At 48.3% G+C, this 24,285-nt stretch overlaps 1 protein-coding gene across 2 annotated transcripts in view; it reads right to left on the bottom strand.

Annotated features, from left to right (window-relative positions):
* Nucleotides 1–969: 969 nt before the first annotated feature.
* The window catches only part of LOC100559028 (zinc finger protein 239-like), a 169,422-nt gene continuing 146,106 nt past the window's right edge, over nt 970–24,285 (bottom strand). For both annotated transcript variants that reach the window (XM_062966458.1, XM_062966457.1), the window contains exon 2: nt 970–3,868. In XM_062966458.1, coding sequence (XP_062822528.1) covers nt 2,521–3,597 — 1,077 coding nt within the window. In that variant the 5' untranslated portion in view covers nt 3,598–3,868 and the 3' untranslated portion in view covers nt 970–2,520. The remainder of the gene's footprint in view (nt 3,869–24,285) is intronic.

Raw genomic sequence — 24,285 nt, 5'->3', positions numbered from 1 at the left:
CCTTCAATACTCTTGGGTGTAGTTGATCTGGCCCTGGGGACTTGAATTCGTTTAGAGCGGCCAGGTGTTCCTCGACAACTTATTTCCTTATTCGGGGTTGGATTTCCCCTAATCCTTCATTCACTCCATGTTGCTGAGGTTTAGGACGGCTTTCTGTCTGTGAGAAGACTGAGGCAAAGAAAGCATTGAGTAGTTCTGCCTTTTCCCTGTCCCGTCACCATCGCCCCACCTTCTCCTCGCAGAGGCCCCATCGCCTCCTTGTTCTTCCTTTTCCTACCAACATAAGCAAAAAAGCCCTTTTTATTGTTTTTAATGTCCCTGGCAAGCCTGAGCTCATTTTGCACTTTAGCCTGGTGAACTTTTTCCGTACAGGAGTTGGCTATTCGTTTGATTTCTTCTTTGGTGATTTCTCCTCTTTTCGACTTTTTGTGCATGTCTCTTGAGTCTGAGCCCATTCTAGCTTCTTTGCACTTGTCTTGTTTTTTCTCTTTGTTGGCACTGTTTGCAATTGCGCCTTGAATATTTCATTCTTGAAAAACTCCCACCCACCCTTAGCACTCTTGTCTTTTAATATTGGCGTCCATGGAATGCCGCTCAGCATTTCCTTCATTTTTTGGAAGTCAGCTCTCCTAAAGTCCAGAATACGTGTTTGACTTGTCTTAGTTTCAGCCTTCCTTTGTCTGGGAAAATACTTTGAATGTGCTTTTCCTGAAGGGCAGAAGGGGGTTGGGCGTGATGGCCGATGTGGTCTCTTTCAACTCTATTATTCTTTGATTCTATAAGAAAATGGAAGTCTTGGAACTTTTGAAGGTCTGGCTAAAATAAGACAATGGCAGCACACAAACCAAGGTGAAGAGTCCAATTGACACAGACACGCCGAGCACTACGGAGAGGAGGGGTTCTTGGCTCCGACTGTGTTGGTGTGGGTTTAGTCTTCTCTTGAAAGAATGCGCCAAGACATACAGGGGATGAAGATGCCACACATCTTTATTGTTTGGAATACAAGAGTGTAGCCCTGCTGCCTGTCTATATCGAGCCTTGGCTACAATGTCATAAACCACCCAGAAGCCCTGCTGCCTGCCCTTTCCCACACGGCAGAGCCTGGCTTCTCCCACCTCAGGGCCATTGACGTTTATGGCCGGTTCATGTGTCCTTGCAGCACCGCGTCCTCCCTTTCGACCACTGGCCATGTGCTCTATGTCAGGACCGGGGAGCTGATAGTTTCAGGACATGAGTGATCATGACACGGAGACCGGCCAGGAGCAAGACTAAGCAACAGCCAAGGTTACAGTCCAACAGTCAGGTGCCAGGAGTTCATTCATCAGAGTTCATAAAACAACAACCAAGAATGCAGGAACACAAAGCAAAGTCAGAGTTCAGAAATCATGTGAGATAGGCAAGGATACAAACAGAAGTCCATAAATCAAGCCAGGAAGTCAGTCCAGAACTTAGAGTCAACGAATCAGGATACAACAGTATTGGATAATCACTGGTCACATAATCAAATGGAGGATTGTCACTTGTTAGGATCATAAACTACTGGATTATGACCAATTGGAAAAACCATAATCTTTATATCTTTTAAGGAAAGAAATGGTGCCCACATGGATTTATGCTTGGGAATTGGTTTTCAGCTGTTACTCGTAGAATGATTTCCAGGCGACTCTGGAGGAACAAAGAATATGTCAATTCAAAAAACATCTACTTTCCCATAAATATCTTGTTTCTATTCATGCTCGCAGGAAACAAAAATTCAAGTAGTCTTCTATAAATTAACATGCTTTTTTTTACTCACAACTTCATGCATTAAAAAATACAGGCACATTTCTTGTTAGTTTAAACTTTAAAACGTTTCGGTTTGTGTCTTTAACTTTCAGTCTTCATCAGTCTCTTCAGCACTATACAGCTCTGTACAAGTCTCTCTTATAACTGTTGACTTCCAACTGTCATCTTCAATGGTCATCTTTTAATTGTGTTCTAATCAGTCCCTGATCTGGTCACATGGTCTGCAGCACCTCCCACAGCCTCAAGAACATAGAGTTAGAAAAAGCTGCATACCAAAGTACACACACACCCACACACACTTCAGTAATAAAACAGCACATTATATATATTAAACAGAGGAGGCTTGAGAAGGTTGCCTATTTCCAACAAACAGAGTCCAGAGCAGGGTGACAGGAACAAGGCCAGAGTCCAGAATTTGAAATCGAGGGATCAGAGCCAAGATCCAGGACAACAGTACGAAGGTATGCCGTTATCTGCTCCCAAAGAGCTGGTCTTTACCATAATATCTCAGCTGTTCTCATTTCAGCAAGTCTTCACGGATCATTTGAGAAGGAAAAGGTCTGGTTAACCCCCTCAAAAATGGCTCCAATACTAGGAAGAGTCCTTCCTCTTTGCTTCCATTCTCCCATTCTTTGCCTGCCTGTGGGGTGATTTTTTTAAAGCAGAACTAGGAAAGACATACAACCCTGCTATCCCGGCCATGAAAGCCTTCGACAACACTCAGAACTAGGAAATTCAAAGGCAGGTCTCTTCCTCTAGCCGTGTATGGGTCCTTTGATGGGAACGCAGCTCTCCACTCTGATTGAAGCTTTTTCCACATTCCATGCATCGATATGGCTTCTCCCCTGTGTGGGTCCTTTGATGGATACGCAGATTTCCGCTCTGACTGAAGCTCTTTCCACATACCATGCATTGATGTGGCTTCTCCCCTGTGTGGATTCTCAGATGGGAGCTCAGCTGTCCACTTCGACTGAAGCTCTTTCCACATTCCATGCACTGATGTGGCTTCTCCCCCGTGTGGGCCCTTTGGTGGGAATGCAGCAGTCCACTCCAACGGAAGCTCTTTCCACATTCCGTGCATTGATACGGCTTCTCCCCTGTGTGGGCCCTTTGGTGGCAACGCAGATCTCCACTCCGCCTGAAGCTCTTTCCACATTCCATGCATTGATACGGCTTCTCCCCTGTGTGGGTCCCTTGATGGAAACGCAGACTAGCATTTCGACTGAAGCTCTTTCCACATTCTATGCAATGATACGGCTTCTCCCCTGTGTGGATCCTTTGATGGGAACGCAGATCCCCACTGTGACTGAAGCTTTTTCCACATTCCATGCATTGATAAGGCTTCTCCCCTGTGTGGGTCCTTTGATGAAGGCGCAGACTTCCATTCAGACTGAAGCTCTTTCCACATTCAATGCATTGATACGGCTTCTCCCCTGTGTGGATCCTTTGATGGGAATGTAGCTGTCCAATCCAACCGAAGCTCTTTCCACATAACATGCATTCATATGGCTTCTCCCCCGTGTGGGACCTTTCATGGCGATGCAAACCTCCACTGTGACTGAAGCTCTTCCCACATTCCATGCATTCATACGGCTTCTCACCTGTGTGGGTTCTTTGATGAGAACGCAGATTTCCACTCCGACTGAAGCTCTTTCCACATTCCATGCATGTGTATGGCTTCTCTCCTGTGTGAATTTGTTGATGTTTAGTAAGAGAACTTCTCTGCATGAAACATTTCCCACAGTCCATACACTTATGTAGGTTCTCCTCAGTATGTGATGTGGATGTGGAACAGGGATGAAGATTTTCCATTCTTTTACATTTATGGTTTTATTATGTTCTCCTGAACAGCACAGAATTTCCTCTTCTCGGGCTTTGTATTGTCATAGCCCTCTGGTCTCGTCCCCAAGCCCCTCTTTTAACAGCACAATCTTCCCTTTCCTTCAAGTATGTCGCTTGAAATATGTCTTTCTTTACTTATTCCTTGTTTTTGCCAGTGCAGTGAGCCTTCATTTCAGTCCTAAGGCATCCCTAGGACAAAGCTCTCACAGGATCGTCTTCACAAGATTTGTTCAGAGGTTACCTGCCAGACGAATGAGAGGGAAAAAGACTTATTAATTTATCTCTTCCTCTCTCAATATTCAAGATGGCCGCTCTCCATATTTCTTCTCCCAATATTCCAGATGGCTGACTTATTACTGTCTCATTCTCCCAATATCTGAGATGGCCGACTACTTAATGAATCACAATAACAGGTTTCTTGATGAATTCTTCCTTTTACTAATAACAAAGTTGGCCGACTTATTAATGTATCCCTCCCTGTCAATATCTAAGATGGCTACCCTTTCCCAATATCCAAGATGGCCGTTCAGTATGTCCCTCCTGCAAATATCTAAGATGGCCAACTTCTTAATGAATCCCTTCTCTCAATATCCACGATAGCCACCCTCTCAATGTAGTAGTAGTAGTAGTAGTAGTAGTAGTAGTAGTAATAATAAACTCTATTTATACCCTGCCACCATCTTCCATAGTGATGCGGGGTGGCTTACATAATAGCACACACTGCTGCCATACAACACATGAAGTTCAATACATCAACATAAAAATCAAAAACACATTTATATAAAACCAAAAATTTACATAAGCAAATAAAATAATAATAATAATAATAATAATAATAATAATAATAATAAAACTTTATTTATACCCCGCCACCATCTCCCCGTGGGGACTCGGGGCGGCTCACAATGTTACAAAAGTAACAGCACAAATTCATTAACAATACACACAGTTTAAAACACAAGAAGATGATAAAACAAGTTAAAACAAAGATTTAAACAACAATAATAATATCAATAGTAATAATATCAAACAACCACCAATGCGATTCAGTCAACTTCAAAGGTGGGGGGACTATAGCAGCAATCTAAGATAAAATCATTAGATTAAAATATCCCAGTGAAAGGAACCTAATAACATTCAGAATAGAATTATAATTATAATGAGGCTGGTCATCCAATGGCTGTCTCTCCAAAGGCCAGCCCAAACATCCAGGTTTTCAATTGTTTCTTAAAGGAGGGTAGGGAAGGCTCCAACCTAATCTCCCTGGGGAGGGAGTTCCAGAGCCGGGGGGCCACGGCTGAGAAGTACAATATGGCTATAGTCATTGATTAAAAGGTCCATACAATCATTTTAGCATCCCACCTGTGTACCCATCAAAATATGGACAGAAAATGCTAGAGTAATCAGTCCGGCTACTATCTTAAATGTTATCAAAGGCCTGCTGAAAGAGCCAAGCTTTTAGCTCTTTCCGAAAGTGCTGTGGTCTGGGGGCTTGCCTGAGAGCCCTGAGTTCGAGAGATGGGGGCCACCACCGAGAAGCCCCCCCCCCCCATCTCCACCAACCGCACTTGAGGCGGAGGTGGGACCGAGAGGAGGGCCTCCCCGGCAGGTCTTAGAGCCCTCGCCATTTCAAAGGGGGAGATGCGGTCACGAAGATAGGCCCTTATAAGCAACCAGTGGAGCTGCTTCAATAAGGGCGTGGTGTGCTCCCTATAGCCAGCCCCAGTTAGTAACCTGGCTGACGATCTTTGCACCAATTGCAATTTCCGAGCTGTCTTCAAAGGCAGCCCCACGTAGAGTGCATTGCAGTAGTCCATTCTAGATGTAACTAAGGCATTGACCACCGTGGCCAAGTCAGGCTCTTCAAGGTACGGTCTCAGCTGATGCACAAGTTTCAGCTGTGCAAAGGCCCTTCCACCCCCACCGACTCCTGAGCTCCAAGCGTCAGCCCTGAGGCCAGGAGTAGTCAATGTTTTTGTAGTCAATGTCTTCAATACATTGCGATGTTTGGGTGCTAAATTTGTAAATACGATAATTGCAACATAACATTGTCGTGTATTGAACTGCTTTTTCTGTTGATTTGTTGTAAAACATGATGTTAGCCGCCCTGAGTCCCCTCGGGTGAGAAGGGCGGGGTATAAATGTTGTAAATAAATAAATAAATAAATTTTTAATTTTACTCTATTTATTATTACATGTATTATTTTACTGCATTTATTATTATTATTATTATTACATTTATTATTTCACTCTATTATTATTAAAAGGATACATAAGCACATTTACATTGAAGAAGATGAAAATAATGATTTAATCAGAGTTGGACAGTCTTATCTTACATTACAGTTTGATGTAAAGATTCAAAATCATTTAAACTACTGATGCCTCAATTAATGTAATTTTATTGGTATCTCGGCTTATACTGGAGTCAATGTTTTCCCAGTTTTTTTGTGCTAAAATTAGGTGCCTCGGCTTATATTCTGGTGGGCTTATACTCGAGTATATACGGTAGTCTTTCAAAGGAATAAAACCTGTGCTCAGCAGCGGGGTCCCACTCCCCCTGAGGACTCAGGTCCACTTAAGCCGGGGGTCCTCCTGGACTCAGCGCCGACGCTTGACGCTCAGGTGTCGGCCGTGGCTGGGAGGGCCTTCTTTGCAAGGTGAAGCTTGTGGCCACTGCAACCGTGCCTTGAAAAGCCTGACTCGGCCACGGTGGTCCATGCCTTACTTACGCCCAGAATGGACTACTGCAATGCACTCTACGTGGGGCTGCCTTTGAAGCCGGGTTGGAACCTGCAGCTATTATTTATTATTTATTTTATTTCCCTCATTTCTATCCCGCCCTTCTCACCCGAAGGGACTCCGGGCGGCTCACAATCTGGCAAAAATTCAATGCCAATATACAATACAAAAAGATAAAACATAAGCAATTAAAACAATTGGATAATTTAACAAAATACAGTAAGTACATTTAAAACAATTGAATATAAAATACATGAACCATTCATCCGTAAAACCTTGTACATGTACCATAATCCGGACCGAGTCGAAGCCACCAGAATTCACTCATCAAACGCTTGCTCACAAAGCCAAGTCTTCACTTTTTTCCTAAAACTCAGAAGGGATGGGGCCTGCCGGATATCACTGGGGAGGGAGTTCCACAGCCGAGTGAGGAGCCACCACAGAGAAGGCCCCGTCCCTCGTCCCCACCAGCCACACTTGTGAGACAGGTGGGACCGAGAGCAGGGCCTCCCCAGACGATCTTAAAGCTCTCGTAGGCTCATAGGGAAATCAGAAGACGTTTCCTGCTTGGGAGGAGAGCAATAGCCAACCTCGATAAAATACTGAAAAGCAGAGACATCACATTGGCAACGAAGGTCCGCATAGTCAAAGCAATGGTATTCCCCATAGTGACCTATGGATGTGAGAGCTGGACCATAAGGAAGGCTGAGCGAAGGAAGGAAGAGAGACGCTTTTGGACTCTGGTGCTGGAGGGAAATCCTGAGAGTGCCTTGGACCTTGGCAAGAAGGTCCAACCAGTCCATCCTCCAGGAAATAATGCCCGATGGCTGCTCACTGGAGGGAAGGATAGTAGAGGCAAAGATGAAGTATTTTGGCCACATCATGAGGAGACAGGAAAGCTTGGAGAAGACCACAATGCTGGGAAAATGGAAGGAAAAAGGAAGAGAGGCCGACCAAGGGCGAGGTGGATGGACGGTATCCTTGAAGTGACTGGCTCGACCTTGAAGGAACTGGAGGCAGTGACGGCCGACAGGGAGCTCTGGCCTGGACTGGGCCATCAGGTCACCAAGAGTCGAAAACGACTGAACGAGTGAGATGACGACGAGGCTCATAGGAGGAGATACGTTCAGACAGGTAAGTTGGACCGGGACCGTTTAGGGCTTTGTAGGCCAAGACCAGCACTTTGAATGGGGCCCAATAGCATATTGGCAGCCAGTGGAGCTGGCTAAGTAGGGGGGGGGGTACGCTCCCTGTAAGTCGCCCCAGTTATTAACCTGGCTGCCGCCCATTGTACTAGTTGGAGCTTCCGGGCCGTCTTCAAAGGCAGCCCCATGTAGAGAGCGTTTCAGTCGTCCAAGCGGGATGTAACCAGAGCGTGGACCACCGTGGCCAAGTCAGACTTCCCAAGGAACGGGCGCAGCTGGCGCACAAGTCTCCCCTGGCCACCGCTGAGACCTGAGGCTCCAGGCCCAGCGATGAGTCCAGGATCACCCCCAGACTGCGAACCTGCGCCTTCAAGGGGAGTTTGACCCTGTGATGACCCATGGGCCTTGTAGTCCTGCTCAGGACATTGTAATTCCTGATGAAGATGAAAACTTGGGTTTTTTACCTTCCCAGTCTGAACTGGATTCCTCTCAGCCAGATCTTTCCCAGGCAGATCTGGGAACCTTGCACCTGCAAGAAAGTTGTCTCCCAGAAGTATGTCAAACAAGCCCAGAGCCTACTTCTCCCGTGTTCTTGCGCCGGGAGTTTTGTAAACAACAGAGAAGTTTGGAATCAGCTTCGCGCAGGAGTGCGAGAATTGCAGCTAAGAATGTAGCCAATTAAGACTGCTTCTCGTGAGAATCTTTAAGGAGTTTAACATCTGGTCTCAGAGTTTAGCTTTCGTTTCTGATTCCCAGAGAACTGCTTCGGTGGGAAAGTTAGACTCTATATAGGTGTTTTACCCGCGTAGTAACTTCGCGGAGTCAATTCGTCAGCCTACGGAGCGAGTTGTGTCTGGACAGCGCGCTCCGATTCAAGCCTCGCTCCTGCTCAAGCCTTGCCTTGCTATCCAGCCTTCGCCTTGCTTCCCAGCCTTTGTTTATCTACGGACTTTGCCTTGTTTCCCAGGACCAATCCTTGCCTTGTTCCACGGATTTTACCAAGTTATTCCACGGACCTTGTTCTTGTTCCTAGTTACCTTGTTCCACGTTTTAAGCCTTGTTTCAAGTATCAAGTTATTTCCTAGCCTTGCTCAAGTTTATGGACTAAGGGACCTTGTCATCTCCCCTCACTTTGCCTGGCAAAGTGAGTGTTTCGGTTATTGGATTACAACTTTGGACCATAATATTTCTTATTGGACATTGCTTTTTGGACTAATTTTGACCTTTCCTGAAAGGTCCGCTTCTGAACTAACTTTTACATTTGTTTTTATTAACCTTATATATTTCCTTAATAAAGATATTAGTTAGAATCTGGCCTCTGCGTATGGTTATTGGTGCTCTGTAGCCGGGGTCGTGACAGTTTGACTCCGCCGCCCTAAGCACCAATTAACCTCGGCCAGAATGTCTACCGGAACCGTGCCCGGTGGGCAGCCACTGAGCTACACCATCAGCAAGGACGAAGTGGATCGCATCCGCGACAGACTCAACGCCCAGGATGGAGAAATAAAGGGCTTGCGGGAGCGCGGAATCCGCCTCCCGGCCATGGCGTTGCCTACCAAGTTTACTGGAGAAGCTTCTAAGGTTCATGTTTTCCGTCGCCAATGTCAAGCTTATCTAGAGGCCCGTGATGCCGAGTTTCCCCAAGAAGACATCAAAGTGGCGTGGGTTTACAGTCTTCTAGACGGGCCAGCGGCCAATTGGGCGACGGCACTGTTCGACCAAGCCTCTCCACACCTAAGATCAGCGCAACACTTCTTGGACCACCTCAAGGAGACTTGGGGAATCGAGGACAATTTGGAGGCAGCCGGTCACAAACTCCGTCGCCTTTTCCAAGGAGACAGACCTATGTCTCAGTATATAGCCGAGTTCCGAGTGCTGGCCCACAACACCGGCTGGAACGATGTAGCCCTCAGAGGACAATTCCGGGAGGGTCTCAACATTGAAATGCTGGAAGAAATCTCCAAGGTGGATCCTCCCCAGACCCTCGAGGCACTCATTGATCAATGTTTACGGGCTGAAGTCATGATTGCCAACAGGAAACAGTGGGTTCGAGGCCAGGGCAGTAGAGCCGGGGCAAAACCCCCCGCTCCCGCCAGCGTTCAGCCACGTCCAGTGTGGAGACCCCCACCGCCAACCCCATACCCCAGAGGAGGCGAGGAGGTGCCGATGCAGTTGGGCAATGTGCGTCCCAGACTAGATGCCGCCGAGAAGGCCCGTCGTCAACGCTTAAACCTCTGTTGGTACTGCGGGAACGGGGGCCACTTCGCCAGAGAGTGCCCAGCCAAAGGGAAGCCTGCCGCCCGTCTTGCGGCGGCGTCCTCCACGGAGACGAAGGCGTCTGAGCCGACTGGCACACAGCCGGCGGGGGAAGCCAACGACCGGGTGTAGAGAGGCTCGCCAACCCGGTCAAAAAATCCATTCAAGAGCCGCCAACCGGGGTCCTGTTCCTTCTCGTGGTCACATTATGGTCAGCAAAAAGGGGACCCGTCATGATCCACGCCATGATAGACTCTGGAGCTACCAACAATTTCATTGATAGAGAGTATGCCGACTCTCTGGGATTACAATATCATGATTTCAAGAATGCCCGTGTGGTGCAAGCCATAGACGGCCGCCCCCTCAAGACGGGCCCCGTAAGTCAGTGGTCGGAACCCACCAGGATGTGGATAAGGGAACATATGGAAGAGATTTCCTTCTTTGTTACCGAGGTTCCCCATTTCCCTGTGATTTTGGGAATTCCATGGCTGACTCTCCACGACCCTAACATCTCCTGGTCCAACAGAGAACTGCAGTTTGCTTCACCGTACTGCCAAAACCATTGCCTCGTAGCCAAGGTCTGCCATGCCACAGACACCGAGCCCATCATCACCTTGCCAAAGAAGTACTCCGAGTATTGGGATGTATTCAATGAGAAAGAAGCCGAAAAATTACCCCCACATAGACCTTATGACTGTGCCATTGACTTGGTGGAGGGGGCCCCGATCCCGTGAGGGCATCTCTACTCCCTGACTGAACCAGAGCAAGAAGCTCTCAGGGAATTCATAGAGACAAACCTTCGCAAGGGATTCATCAGACCCTCTCAATCCCCAGCCGCCTCCCCAGTGATGTTTGTGAAGAAGAAGTCAGGGGAACTACGCTTGGTGGTGGACTACAGAGCATTGAACAATATCACCAAGCGGAACAGCTATCCCCTGCCCTTAATCTCGGATCTACTGGATCGGCTTCGAGGAGCCAAGGTTTACACCAAGCTGGATCTTCGGGGGGCTTACAACTTAGTTCGCATCAGGGAAGGGGACGAGTGGAAGACCGCCTTCCAGACCAAATTCGGATTATTCGAGTCCCGAGTTATGAATTTCGGTTTATGCGGAGCTCCCGCAACGTTCCAGCATTTTGTCAATGACATTTTTCAGGACTATCTAGACAGGTTCTTGATAATCTACCTGGACGATTTTTTGGTGTTTTCTAGATCACAATCAGAACATGAGAACCACGTCAAAATGGTGTTACAACGACTGCGGGATCATGGACTTTATGCCAAGCTGGAAAAATGCGCCTTTGATCTACAAGAGGTAGATTTCCTTGGTTACCGCATCTCGCCTCTAGGGCTTTCCATGGATCCAGCCAAGGTTTCAGCAGTATTGGAATGGCGGGCGCCAACTAACAAGAAAGAGGTGCAGCGTTTCTTGGGGTTCGCGAACTATTACCGCAAGTTCATTCCAGATTTTGCCCGCTGGTCCGACCCCATCACTAGCTGCATCCGTGGAAAGCAGCCTTTCCGCTGGACTGATCAAGCAGAGAAAGGGTTCCAGCAACTAAAGAAACTATTCACCTCCCAGCCAATTCTACAGCACCCAAATCCTGGAACCCCTTTTGTTGTGCAAGCGGACGCCTCTGATGTGGCAATTGGGGCTGTACTCTTACAACCGGTGGGAGATCACCTCCATCCCTGTGCCTTTTACTCTCGTCAACTAACCACACCAGAGAGGAATTACACCATTTGGGAAAAAGAACTACTGGCCATAAAGGCAGCCTTTGAAACTTGGAGACATTGGCTAGAAGGGGCCAAATTTCCCATTGAAGTCCACACTGATCATCGTAATCTAGAACATCTAAGAACTGCCCGCAAACTAAATCAGAGGCAGCAACGTTGGGCTTTATTCTTCGAACGTTTCGACTTCCAGATTCATTATGTGACCCCAGCCCAGACCAAGCAAGCAGACGCCCTGTCACGTAAACCGGAATACGCTGCAGGACGCAAGGAGACCTTTGAATCCCAACTATTACAACCCGGGAACTTTGCCACGCTCACAGTGGGGAACACCAAATCCATTCCCATTGGTTCAACTTCCTCTACTCCAGGACCCCTCTGTGCTCAAGAAATCAGGGCTAGTCAGCAAGCAGATGCCTGGGCGCAGGACCAACTTCGCCAAGGTCTGCATTTTCCCTTTTCGCTTAAGGATGGGCTGCTTTGCTATAGAAATCATGTTTATATCCCACCCGGACCGGGCAGGGAAAAAGCGCTTCGTCTGTGTCATGATTGCAAACCAGCAGGACACTTCGGACTATTTAAAACCATGCATCTGATCCTAAGGGATTTTTGGTGGCCCAAGATCCGCAAGGATGTGGAAAAATATGTCAACACCTGCCCAGTATGCCAGCGCTCCAAGATAAGAAGGGAGAAGCCCTCAGGACTTTTACACCCCCTTCCTACCCCATCTCGCCCATGGGAAATAATTTCTGCGGATTTCATCACTGACCTACCACCTTCCTGTGGATTCACCACGATCTTAGTGGTGGTGGACCTTTTCACCAAGTTAGCCCATTTCATTCCCTGCGAAGGCCTCCCCACGGCCAAAGAGACTGCGGATCTATTCCTTCAACATGTTTTCAGACTACATGGATTGCCCAAGAGTTTAGTCACAGACCGTGGATCTCAATTCACCTCTCGTTTTTGGAAGGCGCTACAAAAACTATTGGGCATAGACTCTCGCTTATCTTCAGCTCATCATCCCCAAACAGATGGGCAAACGGAGCGCACCAATGCCACTTTGGAGCAGTATCTTCGCTGTTATGTAAACTACCAACAGGACAATTGGGCTTCTCTGTTACCACTGTCTGAGTTTGCCTACAACAATGGAGTTCAAGCTTCTACAAAAGAAACGCCGTTCTTTGCAAACTACGGCTTCCATCCACGTTTCTTTCCCCCTGTCATTGAAACTTCAGAAGTTCCCGCAGCAGAGGATTGGCTGCAGGAACTCACAGCGGTGCAACAACTTTTGCTCCAGCAACTGGACCAAGCCAAGGAGGACTATAAACACCACGCTGACAAACACCGCCAGCCGGGCCCCGAAATCAAGGTAGGAGATCGGGTTTTTCTGTCCACTCGCTTTCTGCCCTCCCACCGCCCTTGCCGGAAGTTAGATGCCCGTTTCATTGGCCCCTATCCAGTGGTGGCGCAATTAAACCCCGTGACTTTCAAACTCCAACTTCCGCGTTCAATGCGCATTCACCCAGTGTTTCACCGTTCCCTGCTCCTTCCGGCGGATGGTGTGCGTCCTGATACAGACCAACCGGCCCCCCCTCCTGTTTTGATGAATGGGGAGGAGGAGTTCGAGGTTGAGGACATTTTGGATTCTCGCTTTCACCGCCGCCGCCTACAATATCTCATTGACTGGGTGGGTTTTGGCCCTGAGGAACGCTCTTGGGAAGACGCCTCCACAGTCCATGCTCCTGAGCTAACCCGTCGCTTTCATCAGACCTATCCCGCCAAGCCGCGACCTCGCGCCTCGGGGAGAGGGCCCCAGTTTGGGAGGGGCCTTGAGGAGGGGGATAGTGTGATGACCCATGGGCCTTGTAGTCCTGCTCAGGACATTGTAATTCCTGATGAAGATGAAAACTTGGGTTTTTTACCTTCCCAGTCTGAACTGGATTCCTCTCAGCCAGATCTTTCCCAGGCAGATCTGGGAACCTTGCACCTGCAAGAAAGTTGTCTCCCAGAAGTATGTCAAACAAGCCCAGAGCCTACTTCTCCCGTGTTCTTGCGCCGGGAGTTTTGTAAACAACAGAGAAGTTTGGAATCAGCTTCGCGCAGGAGTGCGAGAATTGCAGCTAAGAATGTAGCCAATTAAGACTGCTTCTCGTGAGAATCTTTAAGGAGTTTAACATCTGGTCTCAGAGTTTAGCTTTCGTTTCTGATTCCCAGAGAACTGCTTCGGTGGGAAAGTTAGACTCTATATAGGTGTTTTACCCGCGTAGTAACTTCGCGGAGTCAATTCGTCAGCCTACGGAGCGAGTTGTGTCTGGACAGCGCGCTCCGATTCAAGCCTCGCTCCTGCTCAAGCCTTGCCTTGCTATCCAGCCTTCGCCTTGCTTCCCAGCCTTTGTTTATCTACGGACTTTGCCTTGTTTCCCAGGACCAATCCTTGCCTTGTTCCACGGATTTTACCAAGTTATTCCACGGACCTTGTTCTTGTTCCTAGTTACCTTGTTCCACGTTTTAAGCCTTGTTTCAAGTATCAAGTTATTTCCTAGCCTTGCTCAAGTTTATGGACTAAGGGACCTTGTCATCTCCCCTCACTTTGCCTGGCAAAGTGAGTGTTTCGGTTATTGGATTACAACTTTGGACCATAATATTTCTTATTGGACATTGCTTTTTGGACTAATTTTGACCTTTCCTGAAAGGTCCGCTTCTGAACTAACTTTTACATTTGTTTTTATTAACCTTATATATTTCCTTAATAAAGATATTAGTTAGAATCTGGCCTCTGCGTATGGTTATTGGTGCTCTGTAGCCGGGGTCGTGACAGTTTGACTCCGCCGCCCTAAGCACCAATTAACCTCGGCCAGAATGTCTACCGGAACCGTGCCCGGTGGGCAGCCACTGAGCTACACCATCAGCAAGGACGAAGTGGATCGCATCCGCGACAGACTCAACGCCCAGGATGGAGAAATAAAGGGCTTGCGGGAGCGCGGAATCCGCCTCCCGGCCATGGCGTTGCCTACCAAGTTTACTGGAGAAGCTTCTAAGGTTCATGTTTTCCGTCGCCAATGTCAAGCTTATCTAGAGGCCCGTGATGCCGAGTTTCCCCAAGAAGACATCAAAGTGGCGTGGGTTTACAGTCTTCTAGACGGGCCAGCGGCCAATTGGGCGACGGCACTGTTCGACCAAGCCTCTCCACACCTAAGATCAGCGCAACACTTCTTGGACCACCTCAAGGAGACTTGGGGAATCGAGGACAATTTGGAGGCAGCCGGTCACAAACTCCGTCGCCTTTTCCAAGGAGACAGACCTATGTCTCAGTATATAGCCGAGTTCCGAGTGCTGGCCCACAACACCGGCTGGAACGATGTAGCCCTCAGAGGACAATTCCGGGAGGGTCTCAACATTGAAATGCTGGAAGAAATCTCCAAGGTGGATCCTCCCCAGACCCTCGAGGCACTCATTGATCAATGTTTACGGGCTGAAGTCATGATTGCCAACAGGAAACAGTGGGTTCGAGGCCAGGGCAGTAGAGCCGGGGCAAAACCCCCCGCTCCCGCCAGCGTTCAGCCACGTCCAGTGTGGAGACCCCCACCGCCAACCCCATACCCCAGAGGAGGCGAGGAGGTGCCGATGCAGTTGGGCAATGTGCGTCCCAGACTAGATGCCGCCGAGAAGGCCCGTCGTCAACGCTTAAACCTCTGTTGGTACTGCGGGAACGGGGGCCACTTCGCCAGAGAGTGCCCAGCCAAAGGGAAGCCTGCCGCCCGTCTTGCGGCGGCGTCCTCCACGGAGACGAAGGCGTCTGAGCCGACTGGCACACAGCCGGCGGGGGAAGCCAACGACCGGGTGTAGAGAGGCTCGCCAACCCGGTCAAAAAATCCATTCAAGAGCCGCCAACCGGGGTCCTGTTCCTTCTCGTGGTCACATTATGGTCAGCAAAAAGGGGACCCGTCATGATCCACGCCATGATAGACTCTGGAGCTACCAACAATTTCATTGATAGAGAGTATGCCGACTCTCTGGGATTACAATATCATGATTTCAAGAATGCCCGTGTGGTGCAAGCCATAGACGGCCGCCCCCTCAAGACGGGCCCCGTAAGTCAGTGGTCGGAACCCACCAGGATGTGGATAAGGGAACATATGGAAGAGATTTCCTTCTTTGTTACCGAGGTTCCCCATTTCCCTGTGATTTTGGGAATTCCATGGCTGACTCTCCACGACCCTAACATCTCCTGGTCCAACAGAGAACTGCAGTTTGCTTCACCGTACTGCCAAAACCATTGCCTCGTAGCCAAGGTCTGCCATGCCACAGACACCGAGCCCATCATCACCTTGCCAAAGAAGTACTCCGAGTATTGGGATGTATTCAATGAGAAAGAAGCCGAAAAATTACCCCCACATAGACCTTATGACTGTGCCATTGACTTGGTGGAGGGGGCCCCGATCCCGTGAGGGCATCTCTACTCCCTGACTGAACCAGAGCAAGAAGCTCTCAGGGAATTCATAGAGACAAACCTTCGCAAGGGATTCATCAGACCCTCTCAATCCCCAGCCGCCTCCCCAGTGATGTTTGTGAAGAAGAAGTCAGGGGAACTACGCTTGGTGGTGGACTACAGAGCATTGAACAATATCACCAAGCGGAACAGCTATCCCCTGCCCTTAATCTCGGATCTACTGGATCGGCTTCGAGGAGCCAAGGTTTACACCAAGCTGGATCTTCGGGGGGCTTACAACTTAGTTCGCATCAGGGAAGGGGACGAGTGGAAGACCGCCTTCCAGACCAAATTCGGATTATTCGAGTCCCGAGTTATGAATTTCGGTTTATGCGGAGCTCCCGCAACGTTCCAGCATTTTGTCAATGACATTTTTCAGGACTATCTAGACAGGTTCTTGATAATCTACCTGGACGATTTTTTGGTGTTTTCTAGATCACAATCAGAACATGAGAACCACGTCAAAATGGTGTTACAACGACTGCGGGATCATGGACTTTATGCCAAGCTGGAAAAATGCGCCTTTGATCTACAAGAGGTAGATTTCCTTGGTTACCGCATCTCGCCTCTAGGGCTTTCCATGGATCCAGCCAAGGTTTCAGCAGTATTGGAATGGCGGGCGCCAACTAACAAGAAAGAGGTGCAGCGTTTCTTGGGGTTCGCGAACTATTACCGCAAGTTCATTCCAGATTTTGCCCGCTGGTCCGACCCCATCACTAGCTGCATCCGTGGAAAGCAGCCTTTCCGCTGGACTGATCAAGCAGAGAAAGGGTTCCAGCAACTAAAGAAACTATTCACCTCCCAGCCAATTCTACAGCACCCAAATCCTGGAACCCCTTTTGTTGTGCAAGCGGACGCCTCTGATGTGGCAATTGGGGCTGTACTCTTACAACCGGTGGGAGATCACCTCCATCCCTGTGCCTTTTACTCTCGTCAACTAACCACACCAGAGAGGAATTACACCATTTGGGAAAAAGAACTACTGGCCATAAAGGCAGCCTTTGAAACTTGGAGACATTGGCTAGAAGGGGCCAAATTTCCCATTGAAGTCCACACTGATCATCGTAATCTAGAACATCTAAGAACTGCCCGCAAACTAAATCAGAGGCAGCAACGTTGGGCTTTATTCTTCGAACGTTTCGACTTCCAGATTCATTATGTGACCCCAGCCCAGACCAAGCAAGCAGACGCCCTGTCACGTAAACCGGAATACGCTGCAGGACGCAAGGAGACCTTTGAATCCCAACTATTACAACCCGGGAACTTTGCCACGCTCACAGTGGGGAACACCAAATCCATTCCCATTGGTTCAACTTCCTCTACTCCAGGACCCCTCTGTGCTCAAGAAATCAGGGCTAGTCAGCAAGCAGATGCCTGGGCGCAGGACCAACTTCGCCAAGGTCTGCATTTTCCCTTTTCGCTTAAGGATGGGCTGCTTTGCTATAGAAATCATGTTTATATCCCACCCGGACCGGGCAGGGAAAAAGCGCTTCGTCTGTGTCATGATTGCAAACCAGCAGGACACTTCGGACTATTTAAAACCATGCATCTGATCCTAAGGGATTTTTGGTGGCCCAAGATCCGCAAGGATGTGGAAAAATATGTCAACACCTGCCCAGTATGCCAGCGCTCCAAGATAAGAAGGGAGAAGCCCTCAGGACTTTTACACCCCCTTCCTACCCCATCTCGCCCATGGGAAATAATTTCTGCGGATTTCATCACTGACCTACCACCTTCCTGTGGATTCACCACGATCTTAGTGGTGGTGGACCTTTTCACCAAGTTAGCCCATTTCATTCCCTGCGAAGGCCTCCCCACGGCCAAAGAGACTGCGGATCTATTCCTTCAACATGTTTTCAGACTACATGGATTGCCCAAGAGTTTAGTCACAGACCGTGGATCTCAATTCACCTCTCGTTTTTGGAAGGCGCTACAAAAACTATTGGGCATAGACTCTCGCTTATCTTCAGCTCATCATCCCCAAACAGATGGGCAAACGGAGCGCACCAATGCCACTTTGGAGCAGTATCTTCGCTGTTATGTAAACTACCAACAGGACAATTGGGCTTCTCTGTTACCACTGTCTGAGTTTGCCTACAACAATGGAGTTCAAGCTTCTACAAAAGAAACGCCGTTCTTTGCAAACTACGGCTTCCATCCACGTTTCTTTCCCCCTGTCATTGAAACTTCAGAAGTTCCCGCAGCAGAGGATTGGCTGCAGGAACTCACAGCGGTGCAACAACTTTTGCTCCAGCAACTGGACCAAGCCAAGGAGGACTATAAACACCACGCTGACAAACACCGCCAGCCGGGCCCCGAAATCAAGGTAGGAGATCGGGTTTTTCTGTCCACTCGCTTTCTGCCCTCCCACCGCCCTTGCCGGAAGTTAGATGCCCGTTTCATTGGCCCCTATCCAGTGGTGGCGCAATTAAACCCCGTGACTTTCAAACTCCAACTTCCGCGTTCAATGCGCATTCACCCAGTGTTTCACCGTTCCCTGCTCCTTCCGGCGGATGGTGTGCGTCCTGATACAGACCAACCGGCCCCCCCTCCTGTTTTGATGAATGGGGAGGAGGAGTTCGAGGTTGAGGACATTTTGGATTCTCGCTTTCACCGCCGCCGCCTACAATATCTCATTGACTGGGTGGGTTTTGGCCCTGAGGAACGCTCTTGGGAAGACGCCTCCACAGTCCATGCTCCTGAGCTAACCCGTCGCTTTCATCAGACCTATCCCGCCAAGCCGCGACCTCGCGCCTCGGGGAGAGGGCCCCAGTTTGGGAGGGGCCTTGAGGAGGGGGATAGTGTGATGACCCATGGGCCTTGTAGTCCTGCTCAGGACATTGTAATTCCTGATGAAGATGAAAACTTGGGTTTTTTACCTTCCCAGTCTGAACTGGATTCCTCTCAGCCAGATCTTTCCCAGGCAGATCTGGGAACCTTGCACCTGCAAGAAAGTTGTCTCCCAGAAGTATGTCAAACAAGCCCAGAGCCTACTTCTCCCGTGTTCTTGCGCCGGGAGTTTTGTAAACAACAGAGAAGTTTGGAATCAGCTTCGCGCAGGAGTGCGAGAATTGCAGCTAAGAATGTAGCCAATTAAGACTGCTTCTCGTGAGAATCTTTAAGGAGTTTAACATCTGGTCTCAGAGTTTAGCTTTCGTTTCTGATTCCCAGAGAACTGCTTCGGTGGGAAAGTTAGACTCTATATAGGTGTTTTACCCGCGTAGTAACTTCGCGGAGTCAATTCGTCAGCCTACGGAGCGAGTTGTGTCTGGACAGCGCGCTCCGATTCAAGCCTCGCTCCTGCTCAAGCCTTGCCTTGCTATCCAGCCTTCGCCTTGCTTCCCAGCCTTTGTTTATCTACGGACTTTGCCTTGTTTCCCAGGACCAATCCTTGCCTTGTTCCACGGATTTTACCAAGTTATTCCACGGACCTTGTTCTTGTTCCTAGTTACCTTGTTCCACGTTTTAAGCCTTGTTTCAAGTATCAAGTTATTTCCTAGCCTTGCTCAAGTTTATGGACTAAGGGACCTTGTCATCTCCCCTCACTTTGCCTGGCAAAGTGAGTGTTTCGGTTATTGGATTACAACTTTGGACCATAATATTTCTTATTGGACATTGCTTTTTGGACTAATTTTGACCTTTCCTGAAAGGTCCGCTTCTGAACTAACTTTTACATTTGTTTTTATTAACCTTATATATTTCCTTAATAAAGATATTAGTTAGAATCTGGCCTCTGCGTATGGTTATTGGTGCTCTGTAGCCGGGGTCGTGACAGACCCCGTCCAGCACAGGCTGTAACCCTATTCCCTGTTCAGCCTTCCGACTGACCAGGAGGACCTCTGTCTTGTCTGGATTCAGTTTCAATTTGTTCACCCTCATCCAGTCCGACACAGCGGCCAGACACCGGTTCAGGACCTGGACAGCCTCCTGAGTGACAGGTGGAAAGGAGTGACAGAGCTGGACATCATCTGCGTACAGATGACACCTCACCCCGAAACTCCAGATGATCTCTCCCAGCGGCTTCATGTAGATGTTGAACAACATGGGGGACAGTACTGACCCCTGCGGGACCCCACAAGTCAACGGTTGAGGGGCCGAGCAGGCGTCCCCCAAGGACACCATCTGGGACCGACCCTCCAGGAAGGACCGGAGCCACTGCAGAACAGCAAGTGCAAAGGTCGGCGGCCAGACTATTGACCAGGGCGAGCTTGAGGGAGCGCACCGTGTCCCTGCTGAAGCAGCTCCACTGGCTGCCCCTGAGTGTCTGACTGGGCAAAATTCAAAGCGCAGGCGACTTCCTATAGAGCCCTATAAGCTCTGGGTGCCACCTGCCTCGGAGACGCCTCTCCTTCTGTGAACAGGCGTCGGCTTGGAGAGCGGCAGGAGAGGCCCCTCCCCGTCCCGCCTGGAGGGACGAGAGGGGGGGGCTTCCTTCTCGGTGGTGGCCCCCAACTCTGGAATTCCCTCCCTAAAGGAATGAGACTTGCCCGCACCCTCCAAGCCTTTTGGGCGAGTTTAAAACCATGGCTCTTTAGACAGGCCTTGGATCCTGAGTAATTGATGGTCAGCTTGGAGAACCACCGATTATGAAACTTCGCACTTGGACGGTGACTGCAGACAGACAGCTTTACTCGCAGGTACGACTGCTTCTTAGGAATATTTACAGTTTTATTAGCTGGGATTTTATGTGTGTTGTGGTTTTTTTATACTTATGTCACTGTCTATATCCATGATGGCCAACCTATGACACACGTGTCAGCACTGACATGCCTAGTCATTTTTTCTGACACGTTGCCGCATTCAGATTGATTGGATGACTATGTCTTTTGTGGCCAAATTTGGTGTGATTTCATCCAGTGGTTTTGTTTTTTACTCCATAGGAATTATGCACATTACATTTATATATTTACTAGCTGTGCCCGGCCACGCGTTGCTGTGGCTTTTTTTTAGTGGTGTTGGTCAATCTACATTGGGTTTTCTTTTTGTTGTGATCGTCAACAAAAATTAGACAATATTATTTATTCATTTATTATATTAAAGACATATGATAGGATATTACGCTATAACATATAATAGTATCCGACTATTTCACAATATTAGTAGTAATATATATATATATATATATATATATATATATATATATATATATATAGTATTGTCATTAGTATTATATTGTAGTGTATTATAATAATATTAGCAGTATTATATGTATATACAATGTATTGTATTATTATATATATTAATATATTGCAAATTGGCCCCAGAGTACGGAATGGCCTTGTAGTTTCAAAGCCTGGGTGGTTCCGTGTGTTAGAGGGAGAGAATGCTTTGTTGAGAGGTGCTAGGTGGTCCTGATTGTTTCCTGGATGGAATTCCAGTGTTCTCAGAGTGTTGCTCTTTATTTACTGTCCTGAGATGAGAGAATGATGAGTACGGAATGGCCTTGTACCTTCCAAGCCTGGCTGCTTCCATGCCTTGGGGGGAGAATCGTTTGTTGGGAGGTGCTAGGTGGTCCTGATTGTTTCCTGGATGGAATTTGTGTGTTTTCAGACTGTTGTTGTTTATTTACTGTGCTGAGATGAGAGAGTGATGAGTACGGAATGGCCTTGTAGGTTCAAAGCGTGGGTGGTTTCCTGTGTGAAGGGGGGAATCCTTTGGTGGGAGGTGTTAGATGGCCCTGATTGTTTCCTGGATGGAATAGCTGTGTTTTTAGAGTGTTGATCTTTATTTACTGTCCTGAGATGATATTGTTGTGTTTTATTGTACCACAGTAATTATTTCATATTACAATAGAATCTCACTTATCCAACATTCGTTTATGTAATGTTCTGGATTATGCAATGGAGTCTGCCTTTTAATAGTCAATGTTTTTGGAGTGAGTGTTTTTAATGTATTGTGATATTTTGGTGGTAAATTTGTAAATACAGTAATTACTACATAGCAGTACTCCGCATGGAACTACTTTTTGTGTCAAATTTGTTGTATAACATGTTTTGGTGTTTAATTTGTATAATGATTACCTAATTCGATGTGTAATTGGTTTTCCTGAATCCCTTCTTATTATCCAACATATTTATTTATGCAACGTTCTGCCGGCTTGTTTATGTTGGATAAGTGAGATTCTAGTGTATATTTATAATGTGATATTATTTGTTTAGAAGTGGATTATATGAGGCGCCTTCTGTTATAATAATAATTATTATTATAGTCTTGAATGATTATCATTGTGATAATTTGTGGGCGAGAACAACAACAACAACAACAACAACAACAACAACAACAACAGAAAAGGGGGAAGCTCAGCCTGGGCCAACTTGGGCCTTCCCTTGACTTGTTTTGGGCGCCAACTTCCACCCTTCCTGGCCTGAGGCTCTTTCCTTTTCCCCATCAGCCGTTTAACCAGGTGAGGGGGGAAAGGAAGGGTCCTGAGGCCGGGAAGGGCGGGAGTTGACACCCCAAACAACCCGAGGGGAGGTCCAGGCCTGCTCCAGAGCCATGCCCCCCTCTTCCCCCCTCACCTTGAAGAGAAGAACCGAGAAGGGAGGAGGAGGAGGAGAGAGGGTGAGGCGGGGGCTCCGTGGGGCCTTCCTCGCGGGGAGGGGAGGGGAGGGGAGGGGAGAGGGGTGGGAGGAGGGGGCCTGAACGGCGACCGGGGCCCTCCATGGGCCCTGAGGGGGGAGGAGATTGAGGGGGAGAGGGCAGAGAGTGGCGTGAGGCCCGCACGCCTCCCAGCACGGCCTCCTGCATCCCGCGCCCACCAAGGAATCTGCCTTCCTGCCTTCCTTCAGCCCAGGCTCAGCTCTGAGGCGAGGTGTGTGTGTGCGCGCGGGAAGGGATGAGGGGGGTGCGCGCAGGCGCACATCGCCTGTTGCGGTTTTTGGCCGTTTGTGGTCCTGTGATTGTGTTTGTCATATAAATGTGCTGTATCTTACTGGAGCCGTGGATGATGGGTTCTGTTGTCAAATTTGGAGGTTGGGGGGGCTGTAGATTTGTTGTTTTGTGCGTCGCCATGATGCCATCACTCTTTTATATATATAGATAATCACTCTATTATTATTCTGTTATTGTAGTATATTATCATATTATTACTGGAGCCCCCAGATGGCGTAGTGGACTAAGTGACTTGAAGGTTGGGTTGCTGACCTGAAAGCTGCCAGGTTCGAATCCCACCTGGGGAGAGTGTGCATGAGCTCCCTCTATGAGCTCCAGCTCCATGCGGGGACATGAGAGAAGCCTCCCACAAGGATGGTAAAAACATCAAAACATCCGGGCAATGTCCCCTGGGCAACGTCCTTGCAGACGGCCAATTCTCTCACTCCAGAAGCAACTCCGGTTGCTCCTGACATGAAAAAAAAATATTACTATTATATTATTATATTATTCATTATTCGTGACTATATAGAAACTAGAATAGAGAAAAATCAGTGTGGAAACTGCAAGAGGTACCATAGATTGTTGCACTTGGAAATAATGGTAGTAAATAGTTATGATTTATTAAATACAGTTAGTTATATATTACAATTATATATTTTTGTTATTTAAACTATACATATTGCGAAATTATGTTTTTTTTCTCGAAGTGACACACCACCCAAGTCATGCTAGGTTTTTTGGTGAATTTTGACACACTAAGCGCAAAAGGTTGCCCATCATTTGTGTATATACTTATGTACTGTAGTCTAAATGCGGCACTTGGGGTGCTCCTGTGAGCCCCCCTGACTCCTGTGGGGGGAGATGGTGGCAGGTACAAATAACAATTTATTATTATTTGATCATCTACCTATACACATAATAAAAGTGAACATCTGTATGTGTGTATGTGACGGGGGTGTCCGCTCTCACAGCCAGCCTCCCTCCGGCCTCCACAAGCCGGCTGCAGTTCCCAGGGCTGAGGAGCCACCAAGTCACTCCCTCTCCCTTAACCCTTTCCCAGGGCTGAGGAGCCACCAAGTCACTCCCTCCCAGGACATTGCAGGTCACAGCGAGCACATCCCAGGGTTCCTTTCTCTTTTCATGACCCTGCCCACTGCTCTCCCTTAACCCTTTCCCAGGGCTGAGGAGCCACCAAGTCACTCCCTCCCAGGACATTGCAGGTCACAGCGAGCACATCCCAGGGTTCCTTTCTCTTTTCATGACCCTGCCCACTGCTCTCCCTTAACCCTTTCCCAGGGCTGAGGAGCCACCAAGTCACTCCCTCCCAGGACATTGCAGGTCACAGCGAGCACATCCCAGGGTTCCTTTCTCTTTTCATGACCCTGCCCACTGCTCTCCCTTAACCCTTTCCCAGGGCTGAG

This window comes from Anolis carolinensis, unplaced genomic scaffold (genome assembly GCF_035594765.1).
Source record: "Anolis carolinensis isolate JA03-04 unplaced genomic scaffold, rAnoCar3.1.pri scaffold_21, whole genome shotgun sequence".
Classification (NCBI taxonomy): domain Eukaryota; kingdom Metazoa; phylum Chordata; class Lepidosauria; order Squamata; family Dactyloidae; genus Anolis; species Anolis carolinensis.
The sequence above is the reverse complement of the archived record's forward strand: the minus strand, read 5'-3'. Positions and strand labels throughout refer to the sequence as shown.